Here is an 18,046-nt window from a genome sequence, read left to right as displayed (position 1 = left end):
TAGGGTCCTGCAGCTGTAATCAATGGGTGAGTAGTGGGCCCTGGGGATCCAGGTGGGACATGCTCAGGATTCTGTGGGTTACGTGACCCTGCTCCCAGGTAGCAGGAAGTAAATGCCTTCTGGGAGGCTCTCCGGGCACCACAACAGGGGCACCTGGCTTGGAAATGGTGCAGAGTTTTCTAAGCTGTAATTAGCAGAGTAGCTACAGCTGCCTGTCTGTAGGGGGCTGTAGATGGTGGGTGCGAGGGCTTAGAGCCTCCATCTCTGGGAACAAGCTGGGCTGGGAGGGTTGGGTGGGTGAGTGGCAGCGGTGTCCCTGTGAGCTAGAGCAGCAGGCAGTGAGCACGTCGTGGCCCCAGGAGACTGGTTCTGTGTTCAGTGTGGACGAGGACTGGGAACAGAGCAGATGAAGGGGGGGGAGCCCAGTGACATGGGGCCAGGGTCTGGCTTGCGGTGTGGCTTTCCTGGGGTGCAAGATCAAAGCCAGACTGGAATGTATGTGTGAGTATTGGGCCTCTGCCTTATATAGGCTCTCCAGTGGTGGGGTGGGGTCAGCTGCTGGACCCCTTGGATTAACTTTTAGTTCCAAGGGGGTGGGGGTAGAGGATTTCCCTAGCTGTTTTGAGAGGCATTTTGCGTGTTGGATAGCAACTCCCCCCTTGCACACAACCCTCCACACACCATTTGAGTTTGTGGCCTTGGGCCCTTGGTGTGTAAAAGGAGGAGGCTGCCCCTATGGGTTGTAAAGACAGAGGAGTCTGTTTCTTCCTCTACCCCCTTCCAGTTCATCTTTTCCCTGAGATCAGAGAATTGCTAAATAATATGGGGATCACAACTATAAACCCTGCTGAAATGGGATTGTCTAGTCAAGAAGGAAGCAGAATCTAAATTTCCCGACAAGAAAAGATCTCCTGACAGCAGATGTCCGGCTTGGTACCTTATCCCGAGAGCACCCTTCCCCCTGCCTGTTTTCCTTCTCAAAATGGTATTTATTTTTATGTGAAAGGCATTGAACACAAAGCAAATAGCCCATGACCTACCACTGTTTTTGGCTGTGTGCAAGTTGTTACAGAACAGCAGTTCTCCAGCTTGACTGCACGTGGGCGTCACCTGGAGGAAAAAACTTGGTGCCTGGGTCTTAACCCTCAGAGATTCTTGTTTAATTGATTTGGATGCCGTCTTGGGATTTTTAAAAGCTTCCCAAGTGGCGTTAATGTTGGAGAAGCACTGAGAGAGAAACTATACAAAATCTCTTTTCCCAAAAGGAAGGAGGAAGACTATTTGCAGGTAAGGTCCCGGGTTTTTTGTGGGACTATGTGGACACAGACATCACGTACACGGTGGTCTGCAGCTTTTGTTTTGTATATCCTGACAGTTTTTCGAGTGAGTACATGAGATCAGCTTACGTCTCTAACACTGGTGTCCATGGGTTCTGTGATATATTTAGCAGTGATTCCTCTGACTTGTTTCAAATGATACCCCAGTGAGCATTCTTATGTAGACCTCTGCCTACGTAGGTTTGTTTTAGTGTTTGTTTTTAGGAAAAGATTCCAGGGTGTGGGATTTTGGGGTCATAGGGTGGGTTAATTATAAAGTTTTAGGAGCAGTACAGACTTTTTCCTTGGCCCATACAATGTCTGATCCCCACAGGCACATTAAGTAGTGGATTCCAGATTTAATGTGAGTTCCAATCCCTTGACTGTATGACCGTGAGTTATTTTAACCTTAAGATGGCAGTACATTCCAAACCAGGTGTTTGAAGATTGGATGATGTAAGAGAAAGTATGTATTGAGCTGAAGTTCCACATTTGAATCTGAAGTTATAAGGCAGCAGCGTCGAAGCTTTCTGCTCGGAGGGATTAATACAAAACCTTCCAACTCTGGCCACTGCTTAGTTCTCCAGTCCCATTGCTTCATCTTCACATATTAGCAGGAAGGTTTATCTTCAAAGATGGAAGTTCTTTTAGAACATAACCCCCTCCCCAGCGCGTCCCCCACCCTCCTCACTTTGGGGCGGAACACTTTTCCTCGCACCTTCACAAACATAATGTGCTTGTGAATCCTCTGGAGGTTTTGTTAAAATGCAGCTTGTGATTCAGTAGGTCTGGAGTGGGGCTGAGATACTCTGCTTCTGGCAGGTGCCCAGGTTATACTCAGTGCTCTGGTCCCCAGACTGCGCTTTGAGAAGCAGCCCTAGCGCAGCAGCTCCCAGCTGTGGCTGAACGTCGACACCACTCAGGGTGCTTTAGGCTCTGGTTTTGCCCGAGAACATTTATGTAAGGAAGTAACACCAGTAAGAGGTGTTAAAGCATTTACATTTATGTCTGCAACTAAGCACAAACCTAAATTAAGGTGTAATTCACCATGTCATTGGAGGATTTGGGGTTTCAAGAAAACTTACAATTTTTGCATACAAAATAACATTTGGCATGGCCACACCGGATACAAGCATTCTAGAATAAATCCGCCGCATACCTCTAATGAGAGCTAACCCTGCTTCGCAAAGCACTCACCACATGTCTCAACGAATGCCGGTCATCTTACAGATGAAGACAATTGAGTTTCCCGTCTCCTTTCCATGTCTACTGCCTTCTTCTAGGCCCTTTTCATTTCCCCTTGCCTGGATCTGACTTATGTCCCCAGATTCCTTTCGCTTATTATAATGTTTCTCCTGCTCCCAGAATCACCAGAAAATAGTGTGGTGTGTGTGCCTTGCAGACCTGGGCTGGTTCTCTGATGTCTACAGGATTTAGTCGACACTCTGCAGGGAGGTCCCAGGACCCTCATTGAGCTCATTAAAGGACTTGATTCTCCAAGCATGCCCTGTCTCTCCATGCCACTGTGCGTGCTGCTGGTCCCACCCTGCAGCGTCCCCTGTCCTTTTAGAACTTTTGTTCTGGCTCTTGCTGTGTAATTATATTTCATTGACTCACGGTTTTGTGGGTACATGTGAGGGACATGTATACCTATGGATTCCATGGGTGATTAAAAATGCTCCAGTGCCACCTGGATAGATGAGTGTTCTGGGAGCTTGGAGAACTAAAACACCACATACACGTAACTAGCTCCTTGGGGGAACAGGGAGAATGTGGCATCGAGAAGTGATAAAGGAAGGGATTTGTTCAAGAGAAGGGCATGTGTGTGGGTGAGGGAGCAGAAAGTGTCTCTTCCTGCCCGTCGTCCTCCTATGGCTCGAATGTGTGGAGGGCGCTCCTTTCAGGGGGAGGGAATGGAAGAGCAAACAGCTCTGCTATCACCTGTTGATTGTCTTTCCTCTGCAGTTGTATCAGGCTCCTTTTACCAGGCTCTCACAGCATCCCTCTCCTTCTCTTCCAGGTACAGTCACTGCAAGCCTCCAGGATGGCCATCCAATTCCGTTCACTTTTCCCCTTGGCATTGCCTGGAATGCTGGCACTTCTTGGCTGGTGGTGGTTTTTCTCTCGTAAAAAAGAGCATGTCAGTAGCCGCGACAGACAGGTGGAGGCTTGCACCGTGGAGTTGAGGGCCGACCCTGCCGTCGAAGCTCTGGTCCCGGCGGCAGAGGCCTGTCCTGGAGCCGTGTCCACTCCTCCCACTGTCACCCAGCCACCAGAAAAGGAGCTGAGCATGGCGAGCAAGCCTTCTCCAGAGCCCCGAGCCCTGCTGCGGGCACATCCAGCCTGTCGTACATCAGCGTCCTCAGGCAATCTTCCTAACACCACCGACACGAGAGTTCCACCAGGAACACACAAAGACGACAGCACAAGGGTGGAACTAGCCCTGACGGGTGACGAAGCCAAGTCTGTTCCTCTCGAGTGTTCCCTCCCGTCCCCAAAGGTTGTTCCGTTCCCCCACGAAGCAGCTGAGGTGTCCAAGCACGAGGCAGAGCGGGACCGGCAAGCTCAGTCTGCAGCCCCCACAGAGAAGCATGGCCCTGGGGAGAAGGCCAGAGAGACAGGCGGGGCCGAAGGCACTGGCGACGCAGCGTTGGGAGAAAGGGTGCTGGAAGAGGGTGTGCTGTCCCAGGAACATGGCTTTGAACCACAGAGCAGCAGGGCCCCCAGCCTGGCTCCCCTGGGAGGAGGGGGAGAGGCAGGGAAGAGCAGCCTGCCTCAGGTGGAAGGGGCCGCGGTAGGGAAGTTGCTGAGTAGCTTTAGCGAATCGCCACACACGGAACTGGCCAAGGAGGATGAGACGCCGGCAGCCCAGGAGAGAGCCTGGGACGGAGCTGTGTTAGGAGAGCTGGGCACAGAGGAGACCTCGGATAAAAACGAAGAGCTTGAGCAGGCTGCCTTCCAGATCATCTCCAAAGTGATCTTGGAGGCGACGGAGGAAGTGCTGGCCACCACCATGGGTAAGATTGCAGATCGCGTGCATCAGGCCTCAGCCAGTCAGCTCCACGGGCAAAAAGAGGAGAGCTGTGCCCCGGTCAGCCAGAAAACTGCCCCAGGGCACGATGCTGCAGAGCCCGCTCTGGCCACCGCGGAGGCAGCCATGGGCCCAGCACGTGCTGCCCTCCCCTCGCCAGGCCTGCCAGCAGAGGACCTGCCGCCACCAAAGACCTACGTGAGCTGCCTGACCAGCCCTCTGTCCAGCCCCACCAAGGAGAGGAAGCCAAAGAACTCCGTGCACCACCTCTCCCTGGCCCCCTGCCCACCGCCGGCCGCCCCCCTCGGAGAGTCACTGCACAGCACAAGCGTCCTAGTGGAAGATGCCTGCATGTCGGACAACAGCCAAGGTGTCTCTTCAGTGGCTTCTTCCGTCAGTACTTCAGGGCTTGAAGACTCTTGTACAGAGACCAACTCGAGCCCCAGGGACAAAGCTACCACCTTGCCGCTGCCAGAAAGTACTGTGCCGTTTAGCAATGGGGTGCTGAAGGGGGAGTTGTCAGACTTGGGGACTGACGATGGATGGACCATGGATGCGGAAGCTGATCATTCGGGAGGTAGGAGGGTCTTGGGCATTCGTCACTTAGAGAGGGGACCATGGGGTCTCCCTTGATTCATAAGAAAGGCTGCCGGTCTGCCTCTCTCTGCTATTTCTGCGTTAATGGTGCTCTTCAGCTGTGTCCCAGCCGGCCTGCAGAAGGTCGGGGCACAGCGGGGAGCTGGCGGGTAACTGAGAAGTTAGGCTGCCCAGAACCCCAAAGCCATGTGAGCTGTAACTTGGTTTGGCAGCCAGTGACCCTTCCCAGCCCATCAAAGTTGGGTTCACCGATTAACCTAAGTGTGCCCCTTTTCCTCTTTTAAACACTAACCTCTTCATTTTTTTCTTTTTTTTAAATGGAGAGAGGCCTCCTTAGCTTACATTCCCTTGAGTACCAAGAATGGGTGTGAGCTTATTTAATGGTTTATTTCCTTTTCATCGTGTGCTTGTTCCCATGTGTTCACCTGCTTTCCTTCTGCAGAAGCTCTTTCCTGGTAAGTGCCCAGAGAATGGCTCCAGCTTTGAGTACGTGGGGGAGGCTCATGCTTTTCTGCACGGTTGCTGTCACCTATACTCCTTTGCAGAGCGCCTCTGTGCAGCCAGGAAAGAGGGCCACTTTGGTAACGAAGTGTCCCCTGGGGTTTTCGAATGCTGACCCCCCCCGCATAGACAGTTCAGATCGCTCACTTCCAGGTCAGCAGCTCCTGACCCTGCTTTTGCAGCTACCCCAGGGTATTTTCATTTATCTTGTGGAAAGAGACCATAAATTCCCTGCTTTGGTCTCTGACTTGCTTGTCCTGGAGCCGTTCCCTACCATTTCAGCTCCAGGAAGGTTGGGAATCTTTCTTGGGAATTCTACTCCTTTCAGCAGCACCTGGTGGGTACCACACGCTATGTTTTGTCCCCTCTAAGATGCACCGATTCAGACACTGCTGTTTTTTATGGACCTCTAAAGAAAAAAAAAAGTGCTGCCAGTCATGAGTGCAGAAAGCCAGAGACTGTAAGATGCACCCAAACTTCAGGAGTGTGAAAATGCTTTTTTTTTTTTTTTTAAGGCATCTTAAAATGGGTGAAAATCTTTTAAAAATAAAGGGGTTTCCCTTTGCTTGTTCCCCTCAGGTTAATTAACAAGCCCCCTGACCTTGTCATGCCAGCTCTGGATCCAGAGTAGTAGCCCGCAGATGTGTTGCAGGCGTCCGAGTGTAGGCCTCGCAGAAGCGGAGGCTGGGACCGAGCTGTGGTGACCAGTGGGGAGGCGTGGGCATGGCACGTGGAGGCCTGGGAGGAACGTTCAGCAAGCAGCCAGTGGTGCCCAGCACCAGGCTTGTGCCTTCCATGCATTCTCACGGTAGCCCTGCCTTGTACGTGAGGAAGTGAAGCTTACGGAGGGCCAGCGAGTGCCACACTGAGGAAACTGGAAGCTGGCCTTTCAGTGCAGCCTGCTAGGGTCCTGGTACGGTCTGAGCCACCTGTGGGTGTCATCGGGGCGGCAGGTACCATCCCGTCCTGTTCTGTTGGGCAGAGGCTGGGGGCCCCTTGTGTTGAGGGAGGAGGTTACTTTGAAGGTGACTCTTCCTTAGCTGCGAGGGAATCTCTTCCGAGTAACTCTTGGTCTACATCATGGGTTGCTTGGTAAACGATTATGCCCACCCAGGGTTTGCAGAAAACATGTGCAAGATAACCTAATTAGTAGAATCTCAGGAGTGGTCTATTTCTGGCAATTGAGTCATCTATGTTTAAGCCAGAGCCGCTTCTCTTAAGCTGGTCTGGCCACCTCGTTTTTCTGCAGTGGTCCCCTTGGCACATTCTCAATTGAGAGTGGAGCAGTGTGGGTGCCAGAGCCCTGCTGCTCGCTCTGTCCTCTTGGGAGTGAGCTTTAGCCAGAGGGTTCAAGACCCGCCACGAGCCCAGAAGCGCATTCAGAGTTGCACAAGTCAGGCCTAAGCAGAAGGGAAGGAGGATCCCCTTCCTTCGTCCAATCAGAGCCCTGATTGGGAAGAATGGGGCCCTCAGACAAACCAGCGAGAGAGGACTCTTTCTAGCTCTGCTTGGCTGAAGGCCACCACCTGTGAGCCCAGGCTTGGGGCCTTGGGGACTAGAGACCCTTGGTCTGAGGTACTAGCACAATCGGAAGAGTGTGGAGTGGTTCTGAGTTGTTGGTCTCCATCTCCGGGGAGGCCTGCGCCCTCCTGAGACCATGTGAACCTGTTGGCCTGTCCCCCTCCCCTGCCCCATGGACTCCCTTTCCTGGGCCAGCGTCTGTTTCTTCCCAGTTCACCACTTGTCTGCTCCAGCAGCTGTGGCTGGGTGCGGCTGCCAATTAAGCAAGTGGGACTGTAAGTGACAGGCTAAAATTAGGTGTATCTACACCCCCAGCCCTCCTTTCATTGGGGTTGTTCTGAGCCCTTCTAGACTGCTAGTTGACAGTCACCTGCCAAGCTTGAGGGGGGTGGGGGCAGGGGCCTCCCGGGAATGTGAGTTGGGAGTTGTACCTTATTAACTGCTCTGAGCCAGTGTCTGGGTGTCACTATACATGCTGCTTCCTCCCCTGCAGGTTCAGACGGGAACAGCATGGATTCGGTGGATGGCTGCTGTGGCCTCAGAAAGACTGATGGTTTCCAGAATGCCCAGGCAAGCTCCAATCCTAAGAAGGTTGACCTCATCATCTGGGAGATTGAGGTGCCAAAGGTAAGGGCTGCAAACTCAAAGTTCCCCCTGGCCCAGGGTCATCAGGCTTAGGGGCAGGGCTCCCAGGGCGGGACAATCAACCAGGAGAAGCCCCTCAGTGAGCCAAAGGCTGGAGGGAAAGGCAATGCTTCACTTTGCCAAGGTTCCGAGAGTTCCCGCAAAATGGAATTCCTCCAGCTCTTCGGGAGCATCCTCTTCGCGTCCCCTTCCAACTCCCAGGCCTGCTTACCCCCCTGGGCTTTTCTTGTGTGTCAGGGCTCGGATCTGTTTGAGATGCTAGCGAGATCAGACGGGACATGGGACAGCCGGCAGTGCCGTCACTGAGCTCTGCTCAGGCTCTCCCGTGCGAAGGATTTGATAACTGAGCACAGTGTAAATCCACATTTTAGAGAACTCGAGAGGTGTAGAAATGTATGAAGAAAATAAAAATCAGCTTTAATCCTACCCCCGAGAGTGACTGCGAAGACTTTTATTTCCTTCTTGTCTTGCACCCTGTGGTTTTTAAACAAAACTGAGATTATGTTGCTTTAATTAATGCTTTTAAATATTTAACAATTTAATTTGCCCGTGCTATTCTTTGAAAATGTAATTTTAACTGCATTATTCATTGTGTGAATGTCAATTTACTTCACCAGTCCCCAATTCCAGGGTGCTTAAGTGGTTTCTAGCTTCTTGCTGTTCTAACTTAACAACTTATTAGCTTGGTCCTGATGTTTATCTCTGGGGCTCAGAAATAATTGGCTGACTGCATTCTCCCAGGGCACTTAGCTTCCTGCCGAATGGAGACTTGGCTTGGCTTGAGCTCTGGGTCAAGCCGTCAGCCTGACCTGGGGTGCTGGCTCCCTCGGTTTTTTCCTCCCCCAGTGACCCTGACAGCTATCCTGCCCTCATGTCCTTCAGGGGATGCAAAGGGCATACTCGGGCAGCTCTGGGTGCGGAGGGGACCAGGTCCCGAGTAGCTCCGTGGGGTGTGGGGTCGTTTGGGCTCGATTCAGAGCTTGTCTTACATCATGGCTAAGTTTGGCTGCTGCTGTCCGCCTTGAACTATGGCATGCTGGGCACTTCTGCGCGCCTCGGATTCTGAATGCTCCGGCCTGCTGTCAGTTGCCAGCAAGAGCCCAAGGGTTCTTTCTCAGACCTGTATTTTCAAAGGGATCCCCTTTATCTTCAATCCTGAGTAGATTTGAACATGTGGAAGAGTCATAAATTGACCCTTGTGTTAGTAAAACACCTCATTGTGTAGATTTGGGAGGAGAAAATGCTGCCTTTGCAGCTTTTTGAATTTGGGTCACGTGGTCAGGGATGAAATGGGAACTGCTGAGTCCTGGAGCCAGACTGTATAGTTCAACTGCTTAGTAGCTGTGGGATGTTGGGTGAGTTACTTAGCCTCTCTGGGCTTGTTTTCCTCATCTGTAAAATGGTGATAAAGATATCCTGCAAAAGTACTGTAAATAAATTCAGGTGCTTAGAATAGTGCTTGGCAAATGAGTGCTGACTTTTTAACAGTTAATGATGTTTTAGTTTGACCTTTTATATAACAAAGGTAGGTCTTTGGGAGTGTAGGGAATTGATTTCCCACTGACCACTTCTCTCTCTCTCTCTCTCTCTGTCTCTCTCTCTCTCTCTCAGCACTTAGTCGGTCGGCTAATTGGCAAGCAGGGGCGGTATGTGAGTTTTCTGAAGCAAACGTCTGGTGCCAAGATCTACATCTCCACCCTGCCTTACACCCAGAACGTCCAGGTCTGCCACATAGAAGGTCAGTGGCCGCTGCTGCCCTGTGCTTTGTTTTCCTACCTGAAATGTAAGCACATTGAGGTATCTGAGTTCCATTTGCTCCCCTGTTGGAATCCACATCTCTGAAGAGAAAACCCTGCACACGTCAGGTGACTGGAGCATTGCATATCTTCCCTTCACCCCTCATCTCCAGTGCAGGCGCTGGAAGGAGAAGCGGGTCCCTCCCCAGATGCCCTGGCCTGGAGAGGCATGGACACTCAGCTGGGTGGGTCAGGGTCCTACCTAGGTTAGAGTGCCCACTGCCCCACATGGCTCCCTCACAGCACAGAAGTGTGATACCCCTCGGGTCTGGTGGTTGAGGGCCAGCCCTTTCCCCTCTGCTAGCCTCTTACTGGAGTCACAGCACAGGTGTGATTTGAAAGGTCAATGGGTTTCAAGTCTCTTTAGATGCCTTCTTTCCTAAGGCAAAACTTACCACTTGGCACCTTAAAGATAAACGTGAACTCTAGGAGAAGTCCTTCAGAAATGAGTGTGTGCTTGAGTTGCGCTTTGCAGAAATTGTCTTGCTCACTGACTGCGTCCTGCTCCAACCCCCATGCAGGCTCTCAGCATCATGTAGACAAGGCGCTGAACCTGATCGGGAAGAAGTTCAAGGAGCTGAACCTCACCAATATCTACGCTCCCCCACTGCCTTCACTGGCCCTGCCTTCTCTTCCAATGACTTCCTGGGTGAGCATGCTCCTGGGGGACCAGGACTTCTTGCACCCCTTTCCCCTCAACCTGCCCCAAGCAAACTCCCGGACCATGGCTTATTAAGGCCAAGAGCTCACTGATGACTGGGCCCTCTCACTGCCGCATCCCCTGGTCAGTTGTGCTGCTAGCCTGTGACCTCGGGGGAGAGGTCAGGCTAGCGGTGGAGTGCTAGTAGGAAGCCAGAGGCCTCGGTCCCTGTTTGGAAGGACCACTCTCCCTTGGCTCTGCCTCCCGGGTACCCTTTATATAAAAGGCATTTATTTGCCCCTCTTCTTTCCCATGGAAGCTGAAGCCCACTCCCTGTTTCACTTCTGAACCAGAGTTTTCACCGGGAAGCTTGGCCCCAGACCCACTCTATTTTTAAATAACTGAGTGGCTAGTGTGGCTTCCTTCCCTTGCTCTCGGCGCGGCTCAGTGGAACTGAAGAGGGAACCCCAGATGCCTCTCACCCAGGGGGAGGGATGGAGGCCCTGACTCTTCTTGGGCCATCTGGCTGGAAGGTGGCCTAGATGCTCTGCTGTGTTAGATGTTTCCTGTAGCGTAGCATCAGGAAAATTAGAGCCTAAGGACAGCTCCTTAAAGACCAGTCTTGGCCCTTTGAGGGCCTGGAATGTGCCTGGCCACAAGCACACCTATATTCCAAACCCCAGAGTGGGAATGAGTTGGGAGGGTGTCGGTGGAGCATAAGAATAGCAAATATGACTGAGTGAGACGGTTGCAGACCGTAACAGTGGACCCTTGCTGGTAGGAAGGCAGAGTAGAGAGATGCTGTTGAACCGTAAACTGCTAGAGTCAGCTGCAGGCCCAGGGAGCTGGCTGAGGGCCTGCGCACCTTGCTCTTAGTGGCTGCTTCGTTTCTCGCTGCCTCCCCTGGGTCTTATAGACTCAAAAGAGGTTTGGGGAGGGGAAGCTCTGGTGGATGGACGCTGCCCAGGTCAGTGAGGCCCAGCACTACCTCCGCCTCGCTCCTGGGAGACTCCCCGCCCAGCCCTGAGCGAGGCCACCTCTGGTGGTTCTCACGGTTTGGCAGGGAGGGCCACAGTGGTATGGAAAAACCCTTCCCGTGCGAAAGTACGTTTCCCTTGAACCCCTGCCATCTGGGTGCCATGCTCTTTTCAAAGCTGTGCCAGTTCAGAGACTTGCCCCGGGGCGTGGGGGCTTAACCCAAACGTGCGAAGGATTGCTGCAGGGCTCGCTCCCGTCCCGCCCCCTGCAGCTCATGCTCCCGGATGGCATCACTGTGGAGGTGATTGTGGTCAGCCAGGTCAACGCCGGGCACCTGTTTGTGCAGCAGCACACGCACCCTACCTTCCATGCCTTGCGCAGCCTGGACCAGCAGATGTACCTCTGCTACTCGCAGCCCGGAATCCCCACCCTGCCCACCCCAGTGGAAAGTAAGTGCTGTGCTGGGGGCTCTGGCCAGGCCAGGCGGAGAAGTTGTAGGGGTGGCTTGTTCTGTCCCCGGTCTTGACCAGGAGGGGGCTGTGGTCGGAGCCTTCATGGGACCAGTCGCCTTGCCTTCTTGCTGTTGGCATAGGGCTACTCCGGGCTGAGCTGCCTGGCTCAGCAGTCCAAGCTGCTGTTTGCATTGGCTAGTGGAACCCTGGGGTTGGAGTGGAGTTTTGACACATGGATGCGCAGCCCAGCTCTGCCCCTTACCTGTTGAATGGAGCTGATGCCCACTGGTCCCGGGACTCGGGATTGGATCCTGTATGTGTCATGTGTAAGGTTCCTGATGCAGATCAGGGTCCCACGGCCGCTCCCGGGGCGCATCAAACCCCCGCAGGGCGTTGGGAGCCTCTGAAGTCACGTGACTTGCCCAAGTCATGCCTGAGCAGGAGGTGGGATCTGAACTCAGCTGGAACCTTGAACCCATTCTCCGTCACTATTGTCTGTGTTGCCCTGTTGGCTGGCATTGAATGTCCGAACATCTCTCCACCCACCCCCGTCAAGGACTCCAAACTTACAGTCCCCCAATGGGCTTCAAGCGTCAGGAAAACTTTTGAAATTAGCTGTAGCATTTCGTATGGTTTTTCTCCTGGAGGAATAAGGCTTTTGATTTTTGTTAGAATCCGTAATGTTGCCTCAACCCAGCAGGAAAGACCAAACTGGAGGCCAACCGGTGACTGCGCTGGGGGCTGCTTTTAACGGTCAAGATACAGTGTGGCCAGCTGTGTCATAGGCCCTCATCCTAGCCAGCCTGGGGCAACTGCCATGGGTTCCACTGGGCGACCTCCCCACGATTCAATCTGCCCCGTCCCTGCTGCTCCAGAGTGGGGTTGGGGACTATTGGGGTACTTGCTCTCTGGCCTTATTGGCTGCCCAGGGCATCTGTGCCACGGCAAAGGTGAGAACAAGTGGGGTGTAGGCCTGGGAGCCCCCATCTGATCAGCCCTGGGTCTGAGTTGTTATGGGCTGCAGCAGACTCTAGATACCAAGCCACTGAGATCCGCTACACTTGGAGGTTCTTGAGTCTTTCTAGGACGTGCCCTTAAGAATATAAGTCCCCATTCCCTGAATTTTGTGTTTTATTTTTTGTTTCAGTTAATCCGTGTTCATCTCAGGCTTCAGTAAGTTCCAGAGTAAACAGATCTAAATGAATGCTTTTTGGCCTGGATAGTTTTGTGGGTGGCACACGTGCTAGGCTGAATTTCCCAGCCTAGGTCCTCCTGTTGGCCAGTCTTAGGCTCTGGGGAGGCTTTGGGGATTCCTTGTGGTTCCCGTCCCCTGTGGCGTGGAGGTACAGGCCTCTGAGAAGGAATGTAGGGAGGTGGGTAGCGATAATTACGTGGCCCTTGGTGCCCTGCCCTGGGCCAGGCTTGTCCACACGCTCTCTTTGTGCCCTGCAGTAACGGTCATCTGTGCTGCCCCCGGCGTGGATGGTGCCTGGTGGCGAGCTCAAGTAGTGGCCTCCTATGAGGAGACCAACGAAGTGGAGATTCGCTACGTGGACTACGGTGGATATAAGAGAGTGAAAGTAGACGTGCTCCGGCAAATCCGGTGAGTGGAGGCCCCTCGACAAGTGCATGCCCTGTGTGTAAGGGGACGCGGAGCTCTGCGTAAGCAAGTCCACAAGCCTGGGGCGTGGGTGAATCCTGCCTGCTGCTGCCTGCTCTGCTTTCACAGAGTCTGGTAGAAGCAAATGCCATGGCTCGCCTCAGCCCAACTGAGCTAGAGGGGCCTGTTGTAGGGAGAATTCCCCCATGTGTCCTATGGCAGAAGGGAAGCAGGCCTCTTTTTGGGTGTGTGATGCAAGAAGTCCCTGTGAGGTGAGGCTTTTGCAGCAGGGCGGGCGGCCTGCATTCAGCTGTGAGGGCAGCTGAGGCTTACTGCCTGTCGTGGGTACCTCAGCTTTGCTTCTTCCCCCTGGGCTGCAGGGGTCACGGCACTAGGCAGAAGGAGTCAGCTTTCAAGTCCATGTTCAAAGTGTTCTTTTCTTGCTTTTCTAGGTCTGACTTTGTGACCCTGCCGTTCCAGGGAGCAGAAGTCCTTCTGGACAGTGTGATGCCTTTGTCAGGTAACAGCGGGGGCCTCTGGCTGGAAGGGTGGGGAGCAGTTGTGGAGCGCCTCATTTCCCTTGGAAGACGGCATGTGTTGCCGTGGATGGCTACCACGCTCAGTCTCTGACTGATTGATAGCTTTGGGCTGAGGTCTGAGCACTTCTATCTCTAAGTTCTCAGGGGATGCTAATGCTACGGGGTCCATGGACCACCTTTCAGGTCCACTGCTCTGGACTTTATCCAGACCTCCGGCTCAGAGAGGCTGCCAACACAGGTGCCTTCCAGAACACAGTGGAGACCCACAGTGCCAGCACCCCGGCAGGGCTGGCATTGGGGCCCCGGCAGTGCTTAGCGGGGCTCAGCTCCTGGGGGCGCTGTGCGGTGTCCCTCACTGTGACTACATTGCCGGAGGGAAGGGGACTGGCAGTGTGACCATGGGCAAGTTACTTAGCCTCGATTTTCCCCCTCTGGAAAATGGGGTAGTACCTGTCTTTCAAGGTGGCCAAGGGAATTACATACACCCAGGAACTGGGATGTGGATGTTGGTCAAGTTGCAGCTACTTATGACGATGAGTTTTATATCTGTGGCTACTAGTCCATTGATTCCATCTCCTTCCTCCCCAGATTTGCCCTTTCTAGTCTTGTTCTTGTCGAAAGCAATGTAGTGCTTTGGAAGCACTATAGTCTAACTGCAGTCAAATGCTGGGCAGGGGCTTCGTATTGTTTTCTTTTATTGCTCTTGTCCAACCTTCCTCCATTTCTGTCCATCTCAACAGTCTGTCCAGGCCCAGCTGAAACGCTCCCTCCTCCATAGGATGTTCCCAGACCTTCGTAAACCTGCCTCTCCCATCCTTACCATCTTTTGCCTTGGGTGTGTTCTTGTATGTAACTTTTAGAATCGGATGAAGAATGCTGCCTCTGTGCCCTGCCCACTGTGGAGTGACTGCCCCTATTGAGCTGTGTGGCCAGCTGCCTGGGATTAAATTCCACCTGTACCACTCTGGGAGCTGCTTGAGCTTTGGCCATCCGCCTTTGTGTCCTGTGTTCTTACCTGTAACGTGGGGAATAACACCTGCCACCTCGTAGGGTATTACTGATTGAGTAGAGGAACGTGCTCAGCCCAGCCCTCCCCAAAGAGGTGGCGGTGGTGCTGTTCCCATTAAACGCAGAGTTTCTGTCCCTTTGGTCCTCTATTCCTCTGTGGGTAGTATGTAGCAGGGATCCTGAGTGTATGAGAGGCCTGGGCTCTGTTCCTGATGTAGGTGGCTCTCCCAGATAAGGTTCTCAAGCCCCATGCCAGCTTCTGAGGGCTCTACTTGGCATCCACCTGGAAGTGGTGTACATGACAAGTGCCTGCCTCAGTGAGCATCTAAATGCTGTGTTTCCTTCTCCTTCTAAAGATGATGAGCACTTCTCACCTGAGGCGGATGCAGCTATGAGCGAGATGACAGGAAATACAGCACTGCTGGCTCAGGTGTGTGGCTGGTGGGCGGGAGGTATGGCAGGCTGGGCTGGGTCTGTCCGAGGAGCCTCCGGCCTCATCCGGGCTTCTTGGAAACTGACCTTTAAATGCCTGCCTTCCTGTGGCTCTTCTTCCCTGGGTTGGCCAGCAGTCTTTAAGGAGAGGGGCATGGGGTAAATTTTAAACATGCTTTTTGTTTTGTTTTGTTTTCAGGTGACAAATTATAGTCCGACTGGCCTTCCTCTGATTCAGCTATGGAGTGTGGTTGGAGATGAAGTAAGTTCTCTCCTCCTTTTCCTCCTAAGTTACTGGGCAGCAGTAATGGTTGATTTAGAGCTGGGGTCCCTCTTGAGCTAACCAGAGGATGTAACTATAGACCTTTTACCCCCAGGGGACGTTTAGCAATGCCTGGAGACCTTTGTGGTTGACATAATTGGAACGGTGATGCTAGTGGCATCTACTGGGTAGAAGCCAGGGAGGGATGCTGCTAAACATCCTACAGTGCACAGGACAGTCCCCACAAAGAATTATCTGGCCCAGAATGTCAGTGGGCCTTCCTGGACTTGGTCCAGACCTTCCTGAACCTTCTGTCCATTGAGTTTTGCTCTCTTCCATCTCATGGTATTAAAGCTTCGATTTCTTTGGCACATTGAAAAGCCTGTCCTCAAGCCAGTAGAACATAAGTAAATGCCCGGAAAATGAGCCACGCCCCCTACGTCCATTACGCTTGTACCTGTTGCCTGCGGTGGTGGCCTGGGGCTGTAGGAGGGAGAACCCTGAGTGCCCTGGGCATAGCTCTCAAGGGAACTTTCTTTTCTAGGTGGTGTTGATAAACCGGTCACTGGTGGAGCGAGGACTTGCCCAGTGGGTAGACAGCTACTATACAAGCCTCTGACCCCCCCGCCCCCCACAGCCACTTGAGTCTTTTTTGCACTGTTGAAATTGGGCTTGGCACTCAAGGCAAAGACTTTACATCAGAATAACAAACGTTGTCTTCCTTAGAAAGTTCTTTTTCTCTGCATTGTGCTCGTGTTGAGAAGATGGTTCATCTCTGAGACAAGGAAGAGCTGTGGGTGTTTTTCAAAGCCATAGATGGTGTGTAACAAGCCTGTCGGCTTAACCTGGTTCTAAGCTGTTAAAAAAGAAAAAAAGTGGAAGGAAAACTACCCCCCCACACACACACACAGACTGTCCTGGTCCCTCTCCTTTCCATTCCTTTCTCCTTCCTTCCCACTTCCTCCCCAACCCCAAACCAAACCAACTATAGCAAACATGCCAAGGATGTGTTGCTTGCTTGAGAGGGTTTCTTTTGCTTCCAAGTATTTCTTGAGGGAGCAAGACATGAACTCACTAATTGGTGTCGATTACTTGTACAGCTGACATATATGAATTTATGATCTTTAGCCAGTTTTTATAAACGTCACCTAGGTCTCTTAAGAAGGCAAACTTTTTAATGCGTATGTAAATACAAAGCAATCAAACCTCTGGCCTTGGTCAACGGGGGGAGGAAACTGTTATCTCGCCAAGCCTGGTTGTAATTTGTAACCATTTTCTATTTGTGCAAACTCTGTAAATATATGTTTAAAAAATGTAATATTTTGTATAAGACACTGGAGAACAAAGGGAAGTCAAGCTTTTTCCACACCCCGTGTCATCTGTGAGCAGAAGTTACCTCCGCAGAGTGTAGCTGCCCATCCCGGCTCCTGCTGCGGGCCCTGAGGTGTCCTGCCTGCTGATCAGGGTGACTCAATGGTGTAGATTGCGATCCGGGGATTTCTTTTTTCTGTACAAATTTGTTTAAAAAAAAACACAAAAAAAAAACAAGTCATTGAATTACCTTGCAGTGGTGTGTTTGATTCTTTTTTTAGACTGGTTCCAGCATTGTACAATTTAAAATAAGTAACGTACGCTTGTATAAATCTTGAATTGTATACACTACAGATAAAGCTCTGAGTTCATTTTTCCATGACGGAAAAGGTTGGGGAGTGAAGAGGCCCACTGTGAGGATGGTGGGCTGGACGGTCCCCCTAAAGGAGACCCATGGCTCTTTGATAATAGGGTAGCCGGAAATTTCCATCTGGCCTTTTTCCCTTCTTGCCCCACAAGGTGGCAGCGGAGCTTCCTCTGGCTTCCCCAGTGACTATCTCAAATAGCCAGGCTTGAATTTAAAGCACTGGTTTCAGAATTCTTTGGTTGTGCATTCTTAATAGAGCTATGAAGTTCCTTAATTTACAGCAGTGATAAGAGTAATGTAAAACATGCATACATTTACATGGTGAGAACAGATACTAAATACTGCAGGTACTAAATAGCTCCTTCTCTTAAAGGTAGGCTCAGGCCCTTTAGCCCGGGCCTCCAAGCCTGCCCATCCATTTGGGGGTCTCTAGAGAGCTGAGGGTCCTTCACACTGAAGTTCTCCCACAGAGCTGTGGGTAACAAGGAGTTAAAAGTCTCAGTGTCCCTTGTCTGTAGGATCAGATAATGAATGGTACCAACCTCATAAGGCAATGAAGCAAAATCATGGAAATCTCCCCTGCTTGTACAGAGTTGGCCCACAGCGAGCTACCAGGCCATCTTAGCTGCTGGCAGCCCGTCCCTGTGGTAATTGGTGTGACTTCAGCCAGGTCATGTTACACCCAGGTCTCGGCCTTTTCTGTGTAGCTCACATCGCTGGAGCAGGAAAGGGTGTACGGGGAACCTTCAAGCTAGTTTGGCGAGAGCTCGCCAAGCCTGGTGTACAGATTTGGCTTTTATCTTTGGGAGCCATCGAAGGGTTTTAACAGGGGGAAACCACACGATTCTGGCGCAGGGAGGAGGATGGGGGAAGTGGATGAGCAGAGAGACCAAAGCCAGGATGGTCCAGATGGACACGGGCTTCCTCTGGGATGGCTCCTGGGTGACAAGTGATGTGGTCAGGATCCTTGGACAAAGCCCAGGATGAAGGGAGTGGTGGGGATGAGAAGGTGTGCTGCTCTTGTGTCTGAGGTCTTCTCTGAGTCTTCTG

At 52.2% G+C, this 18,046-nt stretch overlaps 1 protein-coding gene across 5 annotated transcripts in view; it reads left to right on the top strand.

Moving 5' to 3' along the window:
* Positions 1-16,885, top strand: part of AKAP1 (A-kinase anchoring protein 1) — a 56,296-nt gene extending 39,411 nt beyond the window's left edge. For all 5 annotated transcript variants that reach the window (XM_088802156.1, XM_088802155.1, XM_088802157.1 and 2 more), the window contains exons 2-11: positions 3,337-4,924; positions 7,460-7,593; positions 9,223-9,349; positions 9,929-10,056; positions 11,297-11,474; positions 12,930-13,080; positions 13,530-13,597; positions 14,981-15,054; positions 15,256-15,318; positions 15,863-16,885. In XM_088802156.1, coding sequence (XP_088658282.1) covers positions 3,361-4,924; positions 7,460-7,593; positions 9,223-9,349; positions 9,929-10,056; positions 11,297-11,474; positions 12,930-13,080; positions 13,530-13,597; positions 14,981-15,054; positions 15,256-15,318; positions 15,863-15,937 — 2,562 coding nt within the window. In that variant the 5' untranslated portion in view covers positions 3,337-3,360 and the 3' untranslated portion in view covers positions 15,938-16,885. The remainder of the gene's footprint in view (positions 1-3,336; positions 4,925-7,459; positions 7,594-9,222; positions 9,350-9,928; positions 10,057-11,296; positions 11,475-12,929; positions 13,081-13,529; positions 13,598-14,980; positions 15,055-15,255; positions 15,319-15,862) is intronic.
* Positions 16,886-18,046: the final 1,161 nt, after the last annotated feature.

This window comes from Rhinolophus sinicus, chromosome 12 (genome assembly GCF_057876585.1).
Source record: "Rhinolophus sinicus isolate RSI-liver-muscle chromosome 12, RSI-T2T, whole genome shotgun sequence".
Lineage (NCBI taxonomy): Eukaryota > Metazoa > Chordata > Mammalia > Chiroptera > Rhinolophidae > Rhinolophus > Rhinolophus sinicus.
The sequence above is the reverse complement of the archived record's forward strand: the minus strand, read 5'-3'. Positions and strand labels throughout refer to the sequence as shown.